The sequence below is a fragment of the Budorcas taxicolor genome, chromosome 18, assembly GCF_023091745.1.
Source record: "Budorcas taxicolor isolate Tak-1 chromosome 18, Takin1.1, whole genome shotgun sequence".
NCBI classification, from domain to species: Eukaryota; Metazoa; Chordata; class Mammalia; order Artiodactyla; family Bovidae; genus Budorcas; species Budorcas taxicolor.
This window is the reverse complement of record NC_068927.1, coordinates 36879821-36901531: the sequence shown is the minus strand read 5'-3', so window position 1 is coordinate 36901531 and position 21711 is coordinate 36879821. Positions and strand designations below refer to the sequence as shown.

The 21711-nt window shown below is 52.2% G+C and overlaps 2 protein-coding genes across 2 annotated transcripts; both read right to left on the bottom strand.

Moving 5' to 3' along the window:
* Positions 1-590: 590 nt before the first annotated feature.
* NUTF2 (nuclear transport factor 2) lies at positions 591-16596 on the bottom strand. Its single transcript, XM_052655592.1, has 5 exons — positions 16483-16596; positions 5947-6074; positions 4244-4315; positions 4061-4159; positions 591-2375 (listed from the first exon to the last, which is right to left on the bottom strand). Exons 2-5 carry the CDS (start codon positions 6043-6045, stop codon positions 2262-2264), a joined length of 384 nt encoding a protein of 127 aa, XP_052511552.1. The 5' UTR covers positions 6046-6074; positions 16483-16596; the 3' UTR covers positions 591-2261.
* A 2387-nt stretch (positions 16597-18983) lies between these two features.
* THAP11 (THAP domain containing 11) lies at positions 18984-20848 on the bottom strand. The gene has a single exon (XM_052655833.1). It carries the CDS (start codon positions 20590-20592, stop codon positions 19690-19692), a length of 903 nt encoding a protein of 300 aa, XP_052511793.1. The 5' UTR covers positions 20593-20848; the 3' UTR covers positions 18984-19689.
* Positions 20849-21711: the final 863 nt, after the last annotated feature.

Sequence of the window (21711 nt, the reverse complement as noted above, 5' to 3'; positions counted from 1 at the left end):
TTCCTTGGGGCTGAGGCAGAGCAAATGTCCACCTTCTGGACCCATCCAAACCCTACTTGCTTCAGAATATCCTGCCCAGTCCATGTCCACTCCCAGAGCATGGACTCATGATGGGCCTAGACCGGGTCAACTCTGTTGCCTAAGCCAAACCCCTCACATACCCCAGGAACAAGCTGAACTGGCAAGTTTAGGTTTCTACTTTGGGAAGTGGGTCAGTGTAACCCAAAGCCTGAGCAGGCGAGCGTGCTGTCGCGTCCGACTCTTTGCGACGCCATGGACTATAGCCCACCGGGCTTCTCTGTCCGTGGGATTTCCCAGGGAAGAATTCTGGAGTGGGTTGCCATTCCCTTCTCCAGGGAATCTTTTAGACCCAGGGATCAAACCTGTCTCCTGCATCTACCTGCATCGGCAGGCAGATTCTTTACCACTGAGCCACCTGGGAAGGTCTGAAGGGACCTGTGAATTCATGAACCCAGGAATTGCAAGGGCAGAAGAGATGGTCCCACCACAAACATCACCTTGTTCCCTTATGTCTCCCAGCATCCCTCTGCATGACCTTGCACCGTCAGGCAAAAATAAAGAAACCATGGTTTACAAACACTTCTTTATTGCAGACATTTCAGGCACAGGTACATGGAAAAGCTGTATTGCAAATTTTATACAGGGTGGTTTAAGAGGCAGCAGATTTCTACCTCTCTCCCCAACCTCTATCCCCCAAATACAAAGCAGCCAAGAAACTAGTCCCACTGAAACCTCCTGAGTATGCTGTTATTTCAAACAGCACACCATCCAGCCCAGTGCCCAGTATAGCTAGGCTACCAGTGGGGGTCTGAGGAAGTTCCTGGCTTCCATCCAGAGTGCAGGAGGGAAGGGGGCTGTGCATGTCAGGCAAAGCTCTGGTGCCCTCACCAATCCTAAAACCCCAAAAAGGGCACCAGACCAAATCCTGGGTTTGGTTCTGGTCTGTGGTTGCTACTTTGCCATCAGTTTTACACCACCAAAGTCTCAGCGCTAAAGGGCTGGATTTGTATTGATATTAGGCAAAGTCTGTCCCCAAAACTAAGGAGGGGAAACTGCCCCAACAGTGGAGATTTCCTGGGATTTGAGGATAGTAGTGTGAGGTTGTGTTTGTGGTCAGGGAGGGAATAGGAGAAGGCCTAGAGATGTCCTACAACCTGAATCCCTCAAACTCAGAATGCTTTCTTTCATAGTTTTAAATCTGTACTCCAGCCCAACCAGGCCTGGCTCTGGGCATTGGAGCCTGGCTGTTTGAGGCACTCCTGTTCTGGCAGTGATATCCAAAGCAGATGGTACAGGATAAGAGCTGCCCTCCGCTTGGCCTGGGATTTACAGGGCATGCTGGATGTGATACTGACCCTTCTGTGGCTAGAACAGGCCCTTCTCCCTCAAATGCCTGCTCACACTTGGTCCTGCTGAGCCCTCAGTGCAGAGGGCCTGAACCTAATGGGCCATTTTTGCCAAGGCTTTTCAATCTTCGGTGGGATTCTGCATTATCTCACCTGTCATTAGAGCCCTGACCCTATCCAGTGTAGAGGTCACAGGAAACGTCAGAACTGACTGCCAAGGCTTCAAGGGAATCTTCCGTTCAGACCTGAGCTCTCCCTGTCTGCAGCTCACTTTTCCAAGACCAGGTGGAGGGAACACTGTGCCCTACAGGACTTCTAAGAGAAGCGACTTCAGAGTGCTGCCTGAGCTCAGAGTGCTGCTTCGGTGTTTTTCCTTACAACAGGTATTGCTGAGTGGGCGTAGATGTGGGACGGTGAGACATGAGACAGCCAATGAGGCAGGGTAGTTATGGATGCCCAGCCCACTATTCAACTAATTCAAACAATTTAAACTGTTAAGAAAATTTTCGTGGTTTTATTGTATCATGAGGCATTGAAACATCTGAACAAATCAATATCTGGGCGGTGAGGCAGCTGCTTTCTCCTTCACTTCTTTGGGTTACTAGAGCAACTTGTCAGTAGATTAAAAAAAAAAAAAAAAAAAAAAGACAACCTTTTGCATTACTTAAGTCTTTCCAAGGCATGCGCTGGTACAACACAAACTTCTCCTGTCAGATGCAACTAGTCTAGCGTCCAAACATCATGCACAACACCTCGGTAGCAGCAGCGCACTGCGCCCACGCCCACCGCGGCCCTGCTCGTTTGTGAATGATATTTGGAGCATCTGGAGGAGTGTGAATAGTATCGGGAAGAGGAGGGAGGAGGAAACAGCATGAGTGCCTGGCTGGGAGGAGGTCAGCCAAAGTTGTGCAGGGCAAGCCTGAACATGTCATTGGTGCAAACCCAAGCATCGTTGATGTTCTTTAATAGGAACATCTGGTGGAACCCCATGATGGGGTCTTCATCGGCCTGTGAGGAGAGAAAAAATGGTTCAGTTAAGTTGGCCAAGGAACAGGAAGGGTGTTCAGTTGGAGGAGAATGCTGACTTGGCAATCAGGTCCTTCTATCTTGGACACAAATCCTAAGAGAGCCCGTGGTACTCGTGATTGTGAACTGACATGATGTATGTAACATTGAACTTGGCACAAAGGGGACTTGAGGTGGCAGCTCATACTGCTATGTACACTTAAACTGCAGAACAACTCAACAGTTAGCTACAGCAATATAGAAGACAACATAGCGCCTCTGAGTCCATGCTTCTGGGCAAAAGTGACCAGTCTGAAAGAGTTCTGTGGCGCTTATCATGTAACTCATGGTAGTCTAAAAACTAAACAGTCTTAGTGTCTGATTATGTTAGTTAGTCCAGCCACGAGAAGATACTACTAATGACTTTGTACCTGAGAAAAGGCTCAAAACCAAGCTCACACCAATTACAACTCTACAGAGAAAAAAAAATAATGCATCCCTATCAGGTAATCTCTTTCTTGTCATGTAACGTATAATATTTGCAACAAAAAAAGGGTGAGAGACCTCCAGCCAAACTGCAGAACACCCCGATGAGGCCTAGTTGAGGTAGAAGCCTAACTAACCAGCTGTGTTTCTAACATCACTGTTTTTTCCAGGAATTATCATCAGCAAGGAGGTAAATCAGTCTTTTGGGGGTTGGACATAAACACCAGAAAGAACTTAAAGCCAGGTGAAAAGAGGCACTGCTTACTGACCTCAGCCTGGGAAAGTATACCCTGAGACCCCAGAAAAGACCTCCTCACCCCCAAGGCCTATCTGAGTACACTCTCTGGGCAGGCTATCTTGGACTGGCAGAAGAAACTTGACAGGAAAAACCAGGCCAGAAGGCAGGTCCATCCAGGTCCAGTGGAGAGGCCTAGAGGGTCACTCTTTCCCTCCACCCTTGTATTGGACTCAGGAAGCCCTGCCTAGCCTAGGGAGAAGGCATGTGGGTCTGATATTCTGGGGACCATAATGCCACATGCCCAGGAGGCTGGAACCTGGTTAAGGGGCAGCTCATCTGTCCTACTTTGGGAAGGAGAGGCTTTTTGGAAATCTTCAGTCTGTTAGAGTATAACAAGTAGGAGTTCCTGGAAGGGCGGTGGGGTGGACGGGCAGAGGCACCAAAGGACCACAGGAAAGCTTTGAAGGTTAACAGGTCTTGAGAAGTGGAATTAGAAATGCAAAGAGAAGCAGGAGTTCCCAGAATCTGCTTTGTTCAGCAGGTGGAAGAGCCAGCAGCCAGCTTGGGGAGTGGTAGCATGGACTCCAGTTCAGGGTCAGCTGCCTGCAGAAGGCTCCCCTACAGCTTGGGGGCAGTACAAAGGCCCAGTGGCTGGGATCACAGCCCTATCCTGTTCCTATACCTCACTGTCCCTTTTCCAAGAAGGCTTTATACCAGTGCTCTCCAATAGGACTTGTTGCAATAACAGAAATATTTTAGGTTTGTGCTGTCCAATAGACAGCCATGAGTAACTCTGAGCACCTGAAATATAACTAATGCAACTGAGGAACTACATTTTAATTTTATTTCGCTTTACTTCATGCAATTTAAAAATCGCCGTGTGTGGCTGATGGCTAGAGTGCCGAGCTCGTCTGGGCGTCCCCGAGGCGCAGGACGGGGACCTGCGAGGCAGCAGCATCATTACCTTGAGCTGGCCCACGACCATGCTGATGATGCAGCTGTCCGGTGTGGGCTGATGGTCCTGCGCCGTGATGCTGTGCTGGATCTTCTGGAATGGAAGGCTCTGCAAGGGAAAGAATAGGTGGTGGGCTGTGGCCAGCAGTGGTGGGAAGGAGCTGCCTGCAGTCCAGCCCTGGCCCTTACTTACAGACAATTTCTCCACAATGGCAGCTTTCCCTTGGAATTGCTGTCCTTCCCACGTAAGGCATGACGCATCAATCTGAAAACCAGGAAATCTGGGGTCAGAGCTTCAGAGCACAAGGAATATCGCTGAGGCCCTGAAAAGACCCCCAAGAGGGTCCTGCTTGGGGAACATGAGTCCATGTCTGTTTCCCTGTCTGTAAAGAAGGGAAATGAGGGTAACTTCCAAACTTCAGACGATTAACAACTTTAATTATACCCCAGCATCGCAGAGTCCAAGCTCTGAAAGACTATGTAACAAAACACAAACTTCTTAATAAGTAAGCTAATCTCCCACTTTTTATCCAAAAAGTTGTATGGCCTTTGATATGGATGAGCTCCAGGATGGCCACATGTGACCAAGACTCAGTCAAAAACCATCCTGTTGTTTGGGCAGTCAGCACCAGTCCCAGAATAATCATCGGAAATAACTTGGAAGAAAAAAAAGAACGAACTGGGAAACATCTATGTTCAACACCATCTCTAGAGCCCAGAGTCAGTTCCACAGAGGCCCCTCCCGTGGGGTCAGGGAGAGGTGGAGGCTGACACAGCCTCTTCTGGGACCCTCCCAACCATCAACGTGTAACCCACAGCTTCATTGCCTCCCCACCCCATCTTTCCTACCATAGCCTCCTGGGGCAGAGCTCAAAAGTGCCTCTGCTACTCAGCAGCTCTGACATTAGGCAAACTAGTTTTTATCCACCCCCCGACCCCGCCCCAATCTGTTTCCTGATGTTTAAAGGGAAAACGTGCTGAGCTTTACGTAAAACAACATATAAAGTACTCCTTAAAGACATTGCTAACTCTTCTCTGGGTCAGACCTGCTTTAATTGATTTCAAAAGCAATAAGACAGAAGTGCCAAAGATCCCAGTCAGACCAGTTTGAGTTTTTAAAACCCTCTACCTGTGATAATGACAATCAATTACCTGGGCCGGATCTGGCCTTCCACTGCTAAGATCCCTTTCTTTTCTTCAAAATGTCTGAACTGGCCCTGACTTTTTGAGGGAGACAGAGGAGTCTGCCCACAGCCCATCAGGCTCCAAGGCTGTGCGTGATGACTCCTATCACTTCTATCCTGGGCAGACCTGCTAGGCATGGCCTGATCAATCACATTTCTGTTTTGGGCAGGGTCAAATCCAAGTAACTCTTGGTATATATGAACATCATTAACATAGCAGTAAAAAATGCCTGCATAGAAGGGTTTCTCAAGAAACACCCATCTCCCATGAGCATTCAGGGGCTTTTAGCTCTTCAAAGGACACTGGACCTGGGGCCTCCAGGAGCGATCTGAGGTGCACTGATGATTCTTACCAGCTGCTGCCTCCAGGGGGCACCAGGAGCCCTAGCCTCTGTTGGCCGCTGCCTGGTCTGGAGCAGAGGCACTCCCAGGACCATGGAAGGGCGAGCCCAGAACGTGCTGCCTATGGTACCACTCACGTAGATCCACTAGATCACCTAAGAATCTCACTCATGCAGAAGATGACAGAAAGGCCCATGTGGCCCGGGGAGCTGGGCTAGGCCTTAAGCCCCATATCCCGCGGACAGTAGCTCAGATAAAAGGGCTCAGCCAATCGAGTGAGGGGTACCAGAACTTGTGAACTGGAGGCACTGGCCCCACATCTGAATTGATCCCCTGGAATCCCGTTTTGGTGCTAGAGCAGAAGACTTACATAAATTGCGCCTAGTTGAGTTCTGTCATTATCAAATAACTGGTAGTAATGCTGAATGAAGCTGGATCCAATCTGCTCCCAAATTGGCTTGTCTCCCATTCTGGAGCGTCACCCGGCCTCGTTGAGACCTGTAAGTCCAGCAAGACAGGAAGAGAAGTGTTGGTACCTTGGTACCGTGGAAGCAGCAGGTAGCCAGTCAGTCTCTTCACTGACCCCCACCCCTCCCAAACCTCCTTGAGCAGGCAGTGCTTTTGCTGAGGTCTGTGTTCCCGGAGAACACGGAGAGGACCCAGGGAACTGATAAACAATCCCTCAATACAGACAAGTGCAGGGAGCCCAGAGGTGGACAACTCAGACCCTCCTGGTGTCAGAATCATGTAGAAGGATGGGTCCTGAGGGCGGAGCCTGGATGAAGGAAGGTCAGAGCAAGTACTACAGAGGATGAGCTTTTGAGGAGGAGCTAAGCACTCTGCCCATTTCTTTTCATTTAATCCTCTCAACAACCTGCACAGCCAGTTACTGCTATTCTTCCCACTTTGCAGGTCAGGAACTACGGATGTCTGAGTAAAGTGTCTTCGACTGCAGCACTCAGGCCCTTAACATTACCCCAGGGCCTTACTGGCAGGTAGAAGACCCAGTGAGAGTGGGGAGAAATGGTTCCTCAAGGTCCCACTTGCAACAAAGACAGCAAGTGATCCTCCCTCACTTTGTCTTAAGGGTGAAGTTTACTTCTTTGAGGCCACATGACATCATTTCATCACCGAGAAGGGTTACATCTACCAACTGGAGAGCTGGGACCATGAGTTCAGAGGATCTCAGATGACAACAGAAATGCTGGGAGGGCAAAGGAAGGTTGGGAGGGGAAAATGAGTCATGTTTCTACACCCCATCCCAGCACTGGCTCCATCAGAAGGGCTGCCCCTCTCCGGTCTCCAAGCAAGAGGGGAGCCGCACCCCCTCCACCCCATCCTGCTACAGATATCAGGGATCCAAGGCTGCTAGATGAAAAATCCAAGCCCCAGACAAAAGAGCTTTGGTAGGCTTTGGTAGGCTCCTCCTGGGTACAGTGGAGCACATCTCGCTGCAGGACCCACGACAGCAGACCTGTTTTCTACTATAGCTGTTTCTGACTGCACAGGACCCACCCACTCTCTCCTAATAACAGGACTCTGAACCCAAGTTGTAAGGAGGGGGGTTTGACCGTGGCAGACAACCACTGGCAGTAGTGGGATCTGATGCAAGTCACTGCCATCCTGAGGGCCTCAGCCCTCTTCTCTATAAAGGGGTGGAACCCTGCTATTGACAGTGGGGTCTTACTAAGGGAACCCAGTAAAGCTCTTGACTCAGCTTGGTTAGTGCTGGCTTGCTCTGGTCGCTATGACCTCACCCTAAGCCAGAGGAACCAAAGGAAGGACAGTGGAAGTGGGTAGTAGCTTATGCCCAATTCAGCCAATCTCCCAGCCTTTGACCAACGCTCCAGCCAATGAGGGGCCAGGAAGCTGAGCCAGCTTTATTTTAGGTTCCCTAGGAGGTGGCGGCACTAAAAATAGCAGCACGGTGCTGGGATGACTAAATGTCCAGGAAAGTCTAAAAGCAGCACAGGAGAAAGCTTGGGCCCAGCTGCGCCTGCTTGGGACAAGGAGTGTCCCAGCTTGCTCTCTGCCAAGAAATAGAACAAGTGGGAAAAACATAGGATACACAGCTGCTCTCAGCTGCTCTGTCTTGGTCACATTTTCAAGGGGTCAGACTGCAACAGCACCACACGCAAACTCGGGTCACTGGAGGCATGACAGAGCCCAGCATTGCGCATCTCTGCCCCTTCCGCCGACGACTCACCCATCGCAGCCCAACCCCACCACATCACACTCCCAAGATGCCCTGCTGAGCCCCTCAAGACCTCTGGGGCAGGGGAAAGCTGGAAGAATGAACTAGGGCCATCTTGCCCTCTGTTCTCAGCAGCACTCAGAGAAGGTCTTGGAGGAGTGTGCCCATCAGGAGAAACAACATGAGCACGTGCCTGGGGACACAAGAAGAGATAAGGGCAGGAAACCGGGAAGCGGGAGATGGAGGGTGAGGGGAAATAAGACCAGAAGCTATCCAAAGAAAAGTGGCGCCATGTGGTAGGACACTGAGGTGAAGGAAGTGAGGTGTTTTTTCCTTTCTCAACATTGTTCTTAATGGTGTGTAAGTTTCTAACACAAAAACGACCTGGCAGAGGCAGAGGTGGAGTAAAGAGGTTGGAGGGATAAAGGGACAGAAAAGCCCTTTGGCTGGGTAGAGGGGACAGGGCAAAGGGAGCTCTCCTGAGAGACAGGATTACTCAAAAAGGGTGGGCAGGAACCTTCAAAGCTATGTGGATTGAAGACTTTGCTTTAGAGATGTCAAGTGGTGCCCCTGAAGCCCACAGCAATCTTGTTCAAGGACTGCTTGACCCTGATGTGTTTACCTTTGTGTAGTAATCATGTGGTCGATTTCACTGTCAGCCCACTTTACAGGTGGAAAAACCAAGGTTCAGCCTGTGGCCCCAACTTGCCCAGTACATCAGTGCTGATTCTGAGTTCTCTGGTTAAGGCCACTGCTTATTTTCTGCTAATTTTGCGTCCTTGAGTTCTAAGCCACAAGACTGGCCATGTCCCTCCCCTACAAACCCCTCACCCTTGGGTTCAAAGTCAAACACCTGAAGGCCCACAGGTGGCTATCCACACCTGTCCCTAACTCCTCAGCCATTCTCTCCTGCCTCGATCCAGCACCACACCTAAACACACCGGAACTTCAGAGTTTGCTCCTGGGGTTTTTGCATAGGTGAGTCCTCCCACTGGGATGCCCGCCCTCCCCTCATGTCACCGTTCAGATGCCTCCCATCTGGGTCTTCCTCTGCAGACCCAACTACTGACCCCCAACCCCATGTGCAAGCCTGGATCAGCACACCCAGGGCCCACTCCACTGTGGCTCTGGGCTGTGAGCATTCCCATGTGGTTCTTGCCAGATCCCGTCCCACCCCCTGAATCTCCCAGCCCAGAGTCCAGCAAACTATGGGACTTCCAGTTACTGACTCCACATCTTCCACAAAGCTTTCACCCTGTAGTTGGGAGGTGGTTATTCTTGAGCCTAGAAAAAGCAGCAGGGTGCAGGGGCCACCTCCCATCCCTATGGGACACAGGGGAGGGGTGGCTGGGCTGGGGGTTCCCCAGGATGGCCAGCCAGCCCCAGCCTTGCTTCTAATATATTTACTGTGGAAAGAAGAGCCTGGAAAGAAACACAATGCCAAGGCTGACGGACAGCCTCATGTGAGGCTGGGGACTGACCTTCATGACAGCTTCTACAGCTCTTCCGAGAGGGTCGCTGACCATCTCCTCCTGCTTCACTCAGGCTGACTGAGGCCAGGCTCCTCGAGGAGCAGAAATGATCTCGGTGACCTCTCACCCACTGAGCATCAGCCTTCACTGACCCTTAGGTCTCTGTGGGTGCAAAGACTCTCTAAGAATGTCTCATACACTGCGGCCCGTTCCCAATCAAACCACACAGAGGCAGAGATGCCCCAGTCTTGTCAATGACTTCAAGTAGTTCATAGTCCCTGAGGCTGTCATACACATCAGGTTAAAAGCTCTGGCCCAGGAGATCTCACTGGGTAACAGAAAAAAAACCCTTCATTTTGCTCCTCAAATTCTGGGTCAGTGTTCCCAGTATTTTGAAACTTGAAACAGTAGTGTCCAGGTGATGTCTCGTTTTCACTAATGCGTATTCAGTGTAGAAATGTGCTCATGGCTTTACATGCATTTTGTTCTAACACCGTGTGAGTCAACTCCCATGTTAGAGATGAGCAAAACAAGGCCCAGCAAGGTCAGCTAAATTTGCTCAAGGTCACAAGCCTAATAAATGGTGGAACTGGATGGAACCAGGCTTAGTGGGCTCCAGGACCAAGACTTCCAGTGACAACCAGTCTGGAGATAAAAACGAATGATACATAGGGCTGAAGCCCTGGTCTCTAACCTTGGCTTTTTCTGAAAGGGGCAAGACAGGCTTGAACCAGGGCTTCTGCCTCCAAACAAAGGCACCAGGCAGACTGCCACACTAAACAATGGACGTTTTCATGGGGAATGATCTCAGGGTTTTCCTAAACCTTCAAAGTCACAACCCCATTCCGCCATCTCAGCGAAGCAGAGATAAATGTGGGCCTAGCTGGATCTGGGGCAGGACTGGGGTTAGGAGAGTGATGAGAAAGAGGAAGAGGACATTCATTACTAACTCCACACTTTCAAACAGAAGGATGCTCATGTTGGACGGCCTATCACTGAGGCCCACAGAGAACACCAGATGTGCGAGCTTATAGTGGGATCCTTGAACTCAGCACCAAGACCTTCACACCTACTGTCTGCTAGGCCTCAAGAGCCCTGAAGCAGAGGCTGGGAAGGACTCCGACAGGTAGAACTGACAGACAACTCTGGCTTAAACCCAGAGCAGAGGCGTGGACCAAACAGAGTGAGCACTGTGGGCTGCAACCAGAGGGGAAGACACTGATCTGAAGAGTATTGTGTATCATGTGCAGCAGCCTTCCCATTCTCCACTGACAAACTCTCAACCATTTATCCTGCCTTCAAGGCCCTGGGTGACCTGGCCTCCCAGCTATCCAACCTCATCTCCGGCCACCCACTCCTCCTCGTCCTCTGCAGCCACTCTGGGCATTTTCCTATTTCTGGAACATCTTGAGCCTGTTCTCACTGGAGGGCTCTGCAGCTGTTGATCCTTCTACTTGGATCATCCTTCCTCCTAGATGTATCCAGATCCTCCTTCATGTGTCTAGCTCCTTGTCACATGTGTGTCCACTCAAAGGTCACCTCCTCATAGACACCTTCCCTGACCATTCAGTCTAAAGTAGCCTCCCGGTTACTCATTTCACCATCCTGCTTCATCTTCTTAGCACTTGTCACTGCATGAGATTACCATGTTTACATATTTGTTAGTGGTCCCTCTCCCTGACGGGGGCACCCCGTCTCTGTCTGCAAGGTGCCTCACCTAGGCCCTCTTCTCTGGAGAAGTGTGTTCTGGGAAACCCTTGTTCAATTTAAGTGGCCAGGTGACCCACTTCACCTCCACCCACACCTTCTGTCCAATTTGTCAGGAAACAATCCTTTACCTTCCACCCAGCCATCTGTCTGAGCTGTGTGTTAGTGGTGCTTGGCCCCTCCCTCCCACCCCAATTCCCAAGGTTCTCATCACCTGAGGGACAACTGTGGCTGAAGAGGAGGCACAGGACCACGCTGTCAAAGGCCTGGCTGCTAGCCTGCTTCTCCTCTCCCTCATGGCAGGACCCTCCAACCCTGTCTTCATCAGTAATTATGAGGATGTTAGGGGTAATCAAATGCGGATATAAAGCAGGACTCAGCTGGCAGGTACGAGGTGAACACTGGGTCAAGAGCTGGGAAGGAGGGTAATCTCAGCCTCCTGTAGGACACCACACTGAGGAACAGCCTTGACCCAGGACTGGCAACAGCCTCGTTCACCACTCACTTGCCTGCAGCTGGGAGAGAAAGCAGCCAAGGTCTGCTGCCCAGGACAGAACCCTTTCTCAGGGCAGACCCCTGAGGTCTAGGTGCCCCAAGCACACTAAGGGCCTTCTCCTCTTCTATTTGGAAAGGGCTCCAGGGGTGTCAGGTTGCCCTGGTTGGCCCAGAAGCGGAATCCTGAGACCTGTATTCTAGTCCCTCTGCTCTGCCCATACTCAGTTCCTGAGTAGCCCTCTTTCCGAGGTGGTTCAGGGATCTCTGGGGCCCTGTCCTAGACAGTTCCCATCCATGAACTTGCTGCTTCATGTACCATCAGTCAAACCCCTGTAAACCAAACAGTTATTACATACATGTGTTCTCTCATTCCAGCCTCTCAGCTCTGTAAAGCTGGCATGATTACTGCAACTTTGTAGATGAAACCAAGACTCTTGAGAAGTTAAGAATTCAAGACCACACAAGGCCACTGGGGCATAGCTGGCATGAAAATGTCTACAAAACTGGCCTGGACTGGAATAGTTGAGAGCCCATGTCAAGTAGCAAGAAGCATAGATGGAAAAATGAAGAATGGAGCCCAGGCCTTTTCTTCCCCTTTGAAATTGGCAAGCTCTATGCCCATCAGAAGGGAAGCCCTCTAAGTGCATGCTCGGCCTGTCACAGCAGGTGTACAACCTACAAATGAGACCGTGCATTGACCTGGGCCTGAACCACCTCTGCAAGTGAAACCAATGTCTCTATACAGATGTCCTTCCAGGGGGCTGCAGTTTCTGCCCTGAAGAGACCAGTGGCTCTGATGGGCTACCTGAGGCTTTAGGAAACAACCATTCCTGAATTCCCCGTTTACTGAGGCAAACTACCCTCAGTTCCCAGGTTCCTTGGACACATCCCTCTCATGAGAGGAGATTCTCCTTTGCCAGGGTAGACCGTTCTCCAGCCTGAGTGCTTAAGGAGTTGGCATATAGCAGGTACCATCAATAAAAAAAGCCCAGGGTAGTGAGAAGGATGAACCCCGGTCCTCTTGTGTCCCTCTTCCCTGGCTACCTTCCTGAGTCACAGTCAGACTTGAACAAATGATTCCTCCCAGGAAGACACACTTCAGCTGAAAGAGTGAGAATGGAGATGGTGCCACAGAGACCTGGTGGTATGGGAGCTGACCAGCAGCATCGGTCACCCCTGGAGCCACTGCAGGGATAACCCGCACGCTAGCACCTCCCTCAGGAAGAGTCTTCAGGAACTCCTGCTATATGTGGTCAAAGCAAGAAATCACAAAATCTCAAAACTGGGGAAGGCGTTGTTGTTCAGTTGCTAACTGGTGTCTGACTCTTGGCGACCCCATGGACTGCAGCATGCCAGGCTCCCCTGTCCTTCACTCTCTCCAGGAGTGTACTCAAATTCATGTCTTTGACTCTGTGATGCTGTCTAACCATCTCATCCTCTGCCGTTCCCTGCTCCTTCTGCCCTCAATCTTTCCTAGCATCAGGGTCTTTTCCAATGAGTTGGCTCTTCACATCAGGTAGCCAAAGTACTGGAGCTTCAGCTTCAGCAGCAGTCCTTCCAATGAATATTTAGGGTTGATTTCCTTTGGGACTGACGGGTTTGATCTCCTAGTAGTCCAAAGGACTCTCAAGTCTTCTCCAATACCATGCAAACCCAACCCCCCCCCACACAAACATTCTCATGGCCCATCAGAAAAAAAATACGGACTTTAAAAACAGGCCCATCAGGAGGTTCAGCTCAAGCCGTCCACAGAAATCCTGCCTAACATTCAAGGTCCACCCTGTGGAGAACTTTTTGGATCCACTGCCCAATCTCCAAAAGAACTACTACTCCCTTTCACTTCTGGGGAGGGCACCTCTGTTTCACTCTGGAAAGATGTCCTGATAGATATCATTCCAAGAGCACTGGGCACTTGAATAAGTGACCTGAAAGGGTCTCAGTCAAAGAGGTAGAAGGCACCAAGCCAGGTTCAGGCAGGGAAGGAGGTCATGGGCCACAAAATGCTGGTGAGGTTCTCAGGTACTGGGAAAACACCCAGCAGAAACCTCTGAGGGACGAGGAGCTGGTGACAGATCATCTATCTAGACTCAACAGCAACAGCAATTTGGAGTGGTGATGGCCAAGTTGCACAAGGGATCCCAGACCTTCCTGGGCCCAGCATCCCGAGGGATACCTTGCTCCATGGTTTCTTCAGGCTCTGGAAAGGAGAGTGGGCTCACTAACAGCCTTTACTCTTTGGTGCTCTGTCACTCAGAAGCCCTCTCCCCCCACCAACCTTTTGCAAAGAGTCCCTTGTGGGTCTCTTCAACTTAGACCTCAATACATAATAGCAACATTCTGTCTCCCTGACTACTGTGACCTCCTTTCCCCAGCACCGGGACTTGGTAGGAACTCATTATTCTACCTCCAGCTTCTGCCCAGAGCCTGACATACAGAAAAGGGCCACAAAAATGGTGGCTGAGTAAAATGTATCATTGGTGGGAGATGAGAAAAAAATAATTTCAAGCGAGATACTAACGCCTTAGTAAAGGGATTCTAGAATTTTTTGATATAAGGTGCCTTCCAATCCTAAAATTTGAGCATTCTTTTACATAAATCATTCTTTCCATCCCAACCCACCAGTTGGAAAGTCAGAAGAAAGTGAAATGTGGCTCAGAGAGGTGAATTCCACGTCACCAAGTGACAGAGTTTTGAGCTGGTTGAGAACCCAGTCTCCTCACAGCCTGACCCTTTATTACGCAGCCATATCCTGAATGTCCCAGGCCAGGCCCCACCACCCAAGTCAGCCGTACAAGACTAGAGAGGGTGCATACTGATTGTGGACAATCTCGGTGTTCTCCTCTTATCTCTGAGCTCTGAGCCGCAGACAGCTTGCCAAATTCCAGAAGGGTCAAGGACTTATGGGGGTCAGGATGCGTAGCAATGGCTAGATGATTGACCCCAGACACAGAAGTTATACGGAACTTAAGGTGTGGAATGAGAGGGAGGGACCTGAATCCCTCCTCCTCCCAGGTAACTTATGAGAAAGATCAACAGCATTTTGACTTCAAAGAAAACCCTTGTGATCAAGTCACCTAGGGCTTTGGAATCTGTGAACTAATCCACAGCCATAAAGCCTAACTCACCTGACACCAGTGTCCTAGAAAGAAGCAACCCAGACAATCTCAAGAAGATCTTGAAATAACTGCTTATGGCACGGTAAAGACATCCAATCACACTGATCCTACGTGTGTCCTGTGGGTACGCCCTCCTTGTTGCCCACCTCCACGGGCCAACCAGGCCTCTCCTGAGCCTGCTGAATGAACCTGACTAGTTCATGCTCGTAGGCTAGGACGTGAACTAGGAGAAAGTGAAAGACAAGGAGAAAGCAGGCCTGGGTGAGGAGATCTAGACAGATCCTTGCCTATCCTCCTTAACCATGAAAAATGCAACTGCAGGAAAAATTCCAAGGCTTGAGTTCAATGACCAGAAAAATACTACCTGGGGAAATAATCAAGAAAAGGAAAAAAAAATTCCAAGGGTGGTGCATTATGGGCTTAACTCAACTCTCCTAAGAGACCTGCCTGCTGCTGAGGCAGGTGTGCAAAGACTTGGCTGCTTCTTTAGTACCTGGGAGAACTGTGGCTTATTAGCTGCAGTGGGTTAGAAAATTCAAGGCTTGACAAACTGTCTTTTCCCCATATCCCATGGTCTTCTCTGGACTCGTCCCTTAATTTATCATCACTCAGTCAGGAAGGGCCTTCCCAAAGCCAGCCTGAGGATCACTCTATGGCTAGCTACTCCCCTTCCTCTAGAACTCAATGGAGACCCGGTGCCTTCATTAAAGGCAATTTCCCAAGGCCCAACCAGCTTTCTGCCTATTCAGAGGTCGCTCTGAATGTTGGATGAGTGAGCAAGCAAGAGAGGAAGCCGGACTTTCTGCAGTCTCCAGCCCTAGTTCTGCCACCCAGGCTTCAGAAGGGCCTCACAGCCCAAATGTGCCCCTCCCCCAATGTCGCTTGCAGCCCAGCCTCGTTTGGCACTAGGCTCACAGACCTCAGACCTGGATTGTACCTTCCCCTCCATCAAACCCCACCTTATTGTTACCAACCTCATGGAATCATCCTCCTCTATGGAGAAGGGCAGACGACTCTGGGAGCAGCAGATGGGAGGATTAGGCTGTACTGAAGATATCTAACAATGTGTTGGAGGCTCATATATTCAGCTTCACCTTCTTGGCTTCCTCCCTCCCTCCCTCCACTAACGCAGCCGGCCAACCCACCCACGGCTGAGGTCTGGTCACTGATAGAAAGACGGGCGGGGGCTGAGCCTACGAGTCCGGAGCCGCCTCGTCTCCTCAGGCCAGATTTTCCAAGGTTGCTGGGGGTTAAGTCCCACATGGAACCCCCTCCCACGCCAGATTCCTTGACCCTGCCCTCCACGCAAAAGAACCTACGCATGAGTTCTGGAGTGGGAGATAGGTTTTGTGCACTCTCAGCCGGCAAACAAGCAAGTGAGCGCTCACCTACATCCTAGCCGAGCTGTGGTTCAGAACCGGAGGAGGGTAGGGCTGCTGCACGCGGGCGCCCTTACCCAATGCTGACTCCGGAACGGGCTGGGTGGCGTCTACCCATCCCCGAATCCTTGGCGGGCTGGCGGCAGGACGTGGGGATGGGGTCCGCCTGCTAGCCTGCCTGCAGTTTGCGGGACTCGGGCAGGCCTGGCTAGGCCAGACGGGGCGGGGCCCGGAGCGCCCCATCTTGGTGGTCCAGACCAGAGAAAAAGGCCTGGCCTCGGAGCGGTCCGGTGTGCCCGCCACCTGCACGGTACGCCCGAAATAGGTTCCTGGCTTCCTCTGTGTTCCCCCAGCCGCCGCCTCAGAGGACCGGCGGGAGGCGGAGCCGAGCGCGACACATGGCCCCGGCCCCGCGCGGCTTTGGGGCCGCCGGGGGGGGTAGGGGAGGGGCCGCCCGGGGACTTGCAGCAGAAGCTCCAGGCGACCCGGAGCACAGCTCCTGCGGCCCAGCCCCCGCCCCGGCGCGCTAGCCCCGACACTCACCCGAGGGGCTGGCACGATGGCGGCAGCAGCGGCGGCAACCCAGCGCGGTCTGCGACCGACTGTCCCTTCCCCCCTGCCTTCCCTTGCCACCCCGCTGCACTCTGGGAAACGCAGTCCTCCTCGTGCTCTTTTCTGGTATAGGTGCGCTAGGAGAAAACTACCATTCCCGACGTCCTATGCGCCGAGGCCCAGACACGGCCCGCAGCGCGGGAGGTGAGGCTAAGTTAGGGAGGGAGGCCGCCGGGGCGAGCCCCTGAGAATTGTGGTCTAGCGGAAGCCTCTGGAACACCCGAGCTTGGCGCCAGGCTGGGGTCAGGCCTCGGTTGTCGCCAAGTCCCAGCTGGTCCGGCCCCGCCCAGCTTTCGCGGCCTTTCGGTGTTGGCCCCGCCTCCGTGGGAGCTTGGCCTGTTCTCAAACTGGCCTAGCCGCCCCTCCCTGGGCCCCTGAGCTGTTTCCGCTCGCAAGCCCCCCTTCCCTTTGGTGCTGTAGCCGCCCCTGCGGCTCTTCCGAGTGGAGCTCCAAGGCTTCCCTGGGCGGAACCCACAGCTTCTGTTGTCCCAACATTCTTGCGCCCTGCCTGATGCAAGTTGGACCCAAAGCAAGCGAGGCTTTCCTGGGCTGGAAACAAGATTACTCTTAAAGATTTCTGCAGTTAGGGTGTACAAAGCATTCTCACAAGTTTTGTTGTTGTTGTTGCTTTTTGCATCAGGCAGGGCAGCTAAGAATCTTGGTTTTATTAATGAAAAAAGATAAACAACTGGCGCGCCCAAACCTTGGCGTGATTTAAGTGATTAAGTTGTCCATAATCTCCCTCCCGCCCATTACCCTTTTCTTTCAACACCCATTTTCGTTGTAGTTTCCTGGGTAGCACAAACATTTGAAGTAAGGTGTGTATCGGTCAGGGCTGCTGGGGAAATGCTTTGCAGCTAAGCGGGGGGACCACAAGTTAAGTTTATAGAGACAAGGTTTCTACTAGTCAGAGATTTCTCAGTACTCCTGTTCGTCCAGAAATTTTATACCTTCACAGATCCTCACCATCAGCCCCACCCCTCCACCTGGGGATGGCTGGTAAGACCAGACCAGGCTTCTGTCATTAAATCCCAGATCTGTATTATTTTGCCTGCCTAGATTCTTCTCTTATTACTCAGTCAGGGAGACTGCATTGCCCTGCTTGTGATGTATCTAGGGCCTCCCTTGCTCTGAGCTGTCCGCCTCCCTTCTAGAAGATAAAACACCCCAAAGATTGTGTGCTCATCACATCCAGACACTAGCGAATCCTGACCAGTTTGGCTCTTCTCACTCTGTCCTGGGAGTGCTGCTGAGAGGTTCAAGAGACCCAAAGTTGAAAATCTTAAATCCCTTCAGCAAACAGGAGCTAAATGATACACTAAGGAGCATGGCTGGAGCCTGGGAAAATTCTCACTCCTAATGAAGGCGGGTGGGGACAGCTGAATGAGTGACCCAACAGCTGCCCATAAAGGGCTACAGTCCCTGCTGGCCTGGAAGGGTACTGCTGTGCTTCCACCACCTTATGACCAGCCAGAACTAACCCCAGGAAGGGACAGATACAGTCCCTTCCCCAACTAGGCACCTGCACAACCTATTTCCCACTTCTCGTCCCCAACAGACACTTGTTTCTCAAGTCAATGCCAAGGGGTCAGAAGAACAGAGACTGGAAGGATATTTTAGAGTCATTCCAGTTCGAAACTACGGGGAAAGCCCCCAGGTAAGTGGCTTTTTCCATAAGCAACAGAGAAAAGAAACATGTTTGGGGAGCCCAGTATCATTTGTGACCCAATACACATGTTAAACACTGCTAGCTTTAAAGGCATTTGTTGCCAGGTTTGAGCTAAATGACTTGGAACCACAGATAAAAATGTCACCTTGTCACTACATCCAGTCTAAATAAAGATGCTAACAGCCAAGAAAATGAGTCAAGAGATGACAAATCTCAACTCATGCTTAAATTCCTCTGAGGATCCACCTCCTTCACAATGAAAGTGCACCAAGGTCAAAGGTATCCATATTCCTTTTAAGAACCCATGGCTGGCTCCAGCTGTGGTCTTCACTGATTTAAGTAACTGCATGTCCATGTGTGCCAGACACTGTACTAGGCCTAAGGAGAGAATAGTAAGCAAAATTCAATTCCAGCTGAAAATTCTTAAGGAATTCAAAACCCCCAGGGAAGTGCCACAATTCAGCTTAGTTCTCAGTTGCTTCTTCCCCAGCTGAAAGCACACAGGGAGCTAACCTACAGGCAAACCAGGACCATTTGGTGCAATTTCCAAACTCTTCAGGATGAGCTGGAACTCTGAGAAGACCTTTTGAGGGTTAGGGCCCCTTTATGGAGAAACCTGGTCACCGAAGCATCTCTACTCCCAGGGTCAGCCTGGTCCTTGAGACCAAGGCGGAGCAGGGGAAGGCCTATCAGGAAGTCCATCTCCTCATGTTTCAAGGATCCTTAGCTGAGTCCTTATAAAAATAAAATGGCGAGACCCAAATAAAAACCTTACTTTCTGTTTAATTCGTTTTGCCAAACAAACACAGTGAAAACTTTAGTCTGACTAATTGTACAGAAAATAGAATTTGTAACCAGTAGCAAACATAACAGGATAGACCTAAGTCCCTGGCAGGTTGGATTTCCATCAACAGGTCACCTAGATCCCCTTGTAGATGGCCTCCTGGGAGGGAGGTCCTAGGAAGCCGAGGCACAGATCTGCCAGTCCCCATCAGAATCACAGGCTGCACCTGGGAAGGAAAAGCACAAAAAAGTAGAACTGATGTTACTTGGATCTCTTATCACTACACACAGAAGAGTTGTCTCTGATTGCCAGCCAAACTCAAGGTGTTGTCTTCCCAAAGCCTCCAGCATCCCACCTGCATCCCTATGGGATAAATTTCAAGTTCAGTGGTTCTGAAGCCTCTGCTTAACCAGAACCTGCAATATAAACTTGGGGTTAGGGAGTGAAAGTGTGGATGGGTAGACAAAGTCATAACTGCTGGTGTCCCCAGTGCAGTCTCAGACTTCAGGACGTTGCTTCAGGAGAAAATGAGAGGGTACTAGGTCACCAGGAAGAGTCCAGCTGCCCTAAGCCTCAGTACTGTCAAACAGTGCCCCAGGAGTATGAGAGAGTTCAACAACGGTGGCCTCAGGTCCCCCTAAGCTGGCAGGGATCTGGGAGTCCGAAGGGCCAAAAGGGGACTCGTTTACATTCCGTGCTTCTTGCGGATGACAGCCATGGCCAGCAGCCGATCCTTCTCGCGAAGTTCTTCGCGGAGCTTGGCCTCGGTGAGACGCAGGTGACGGATGCTGCCCTTCATCTCCTTCATCTTCACCTCCATCAGCGCCAGGATGTCCCGCTGCTCGTTCAGCTTGCGCAAGAGCTCCTCCTCCGTGGTGCCTGACGACAACGAGTACGAGTGGTCGGAGCCAGTATCAGGGAAGCCCTCTTCGCCCACCACCACCAACTGTGGGCCCATGGGGCACTCGGCGGCCTCCAGCCCTGCTGTAGCAGCCTCTAGCTCCGACGCAGCGGCGGCGGCGGCTGCGCCCTCTGCGGCCGCGAACTCCACTTGCACCGTCAGGTCGATGGGCTTAACGTCTTCTCCCGTGGGAGTGGTGGGCGCCGGCGGCACGGATCCTGGAGCCTGGCTGCTGTCTACAGCGGCCTGAAGGGTGAGGAGCACAGCCGCAGAAGCAGATACCAGGTTAGGCTGCAGCTGGGTGGTCTGGGTAGTGGAAGCAGACGACGACGGCTGCTGCTGCTGCTGCTGCTGTTGCTGCTGTTGCTGCTGCTGCTGCCTGCGGCGGGCGGCTGCGGCCCCCGCGGGTCTGCGTGCTACTTTGCGCTCGTTGACGCCGCGCAGTGGGAAGATGGTGGGGACCCGCACAGTGTAGGTTTTGCGGCCGCCCTGGAAGTGAACGCTGCAGAGACGGTGGCCCGTGGTGGGCTGGAAGGTGGAGAAGCACCCGCTGACGCCCGCACGGGACACATTCTTGAGCCAGAGGCGGCGCAGCTCAGCGTCCTTGGGAAACGTGTAGAAGTGCAACGCCTTGTCCCGGTGTGAGTTGTTGTAGCAGCCCGGCACGCAGCACGTAAATCCAGGCATGGCTGCGCCGCGCGGCCCGACCCGGCCCACCGGCCTCCTGCGCTTTTCGACGGTCGGGTCTGTCTGCCGCCGCCCGCCCCTCGACGGGCGGCGCCGCGCGAGGCCTTGGGCGGCCTCCCACTACTGCCGCCGGGCACGGCCGGCCTAACTCAGCGCCCCGTGCCCAGAATACGCCTCCAGCCGGCCCGCGCCGCGCCGCCGGTCCAGCTGCCTGCCTGCGCTCCGGAGTGGGCCCCGGGGACGCCGCGAAGGACCGCCTGAGGAGGAGGACTACGCCCCCCACAATGCACTGCGCCAAAAGCCGCTCACTTCCGGAGCGGGGGCGTGCTTATTCTGGCCGCTTTCCAGTGCACGGCGACGAGCCACGTAGAGAGGACTCTTACCCTACTCGGCTCACCCTCGGCGGACTAGAGAGGCGTATTCGGTTGGAGCTCTGTCGCCTGGAGAGCCCTTCGCAAGGACCTGGAATCCTGAAGGGGGTCGGGCGGCGCGCGCCTCTCCAGTGCGCATGCGCCCTGGGCATATGCCCAGCGAAACTACAAATCCCGCAATGCCTTGCGCTAAACTTGGCGGCTGCGGCCTGGAGCGCCGCCTAAGGGAAAGGTCGGGTTGCAAGCTGATCAGGATTCGGATTAGGTTGTGCTGTACGCCGGAAGCGGTCCCACAACCCTGAGCCGCTCTGTTCGCGGCATTCCTGCGGGGGAGGGGAGTCAAGGCCTTAGCGTCCCACCGGGGCCTCAGGAGCGTCTTTGTCTGTGTTGGAGACTCCCACCGACCTTGACGCTGCTTGCGTTGACTCACTGACCAATTATCACATATAATCAATCACTGGGTGCCTACTGTGTGCGAACACAGTGCACGGAGTTGGAAATCATGTAGGAACCAAGCCGACCCGATACGACTATAGAGGGACTGAGAGTCGGACTTGGATAATAGATGTGAATGCACGCTAATGGATGTCTAATCACAGAAATTAAACACTCCAAAAAAAATGAACGAGAGGAGGATTTCGGGGGCAGAGGCCCCGGAAGAAAAAAATCCATGAGGGACTTCTCTGGTGGTCCAGTGTTTAAGACTCAGCTTCCACTGCACAGGGCACGTGTCGCATCCTTGTTCCGG

What these genes read in the sequence shown, in the direction of transcription:
- NUTF2 (XM_052655592.1), bottom strand. Translation starts at nt 6,045, where the DNA reads ATGGGAGACAAGCCAATTTGGGAGCAGATTGGATCCAGCTTCATTCAG. An exon ending in CTCAACTAGGCGCAATTTAT is followed by an intron (nt 4,316 to 5,946) that starts GTAAGTCTTCTG and finishes CCTGGTTTTCAG; the next exon opens with ATTGATGCGTCATGCCTTAC. An exon ending in CCATTGTGGAGAAATTGTCT is followed by an intron (nt 4,160 to 4,243) that starts GTAAGTAAGGGC and finishes TTTCCCTTGCAG; the next exon opens with AGCCTTCCATTCCAGAAGAT.
- THAP11 (XM_052655833.1), bottom strand. Translation starts at nt 20,592, where the DNA reads ATGCCTGGATTTACGTGCTGCGTGCCGGGCTGCTACAACAACTCACAC.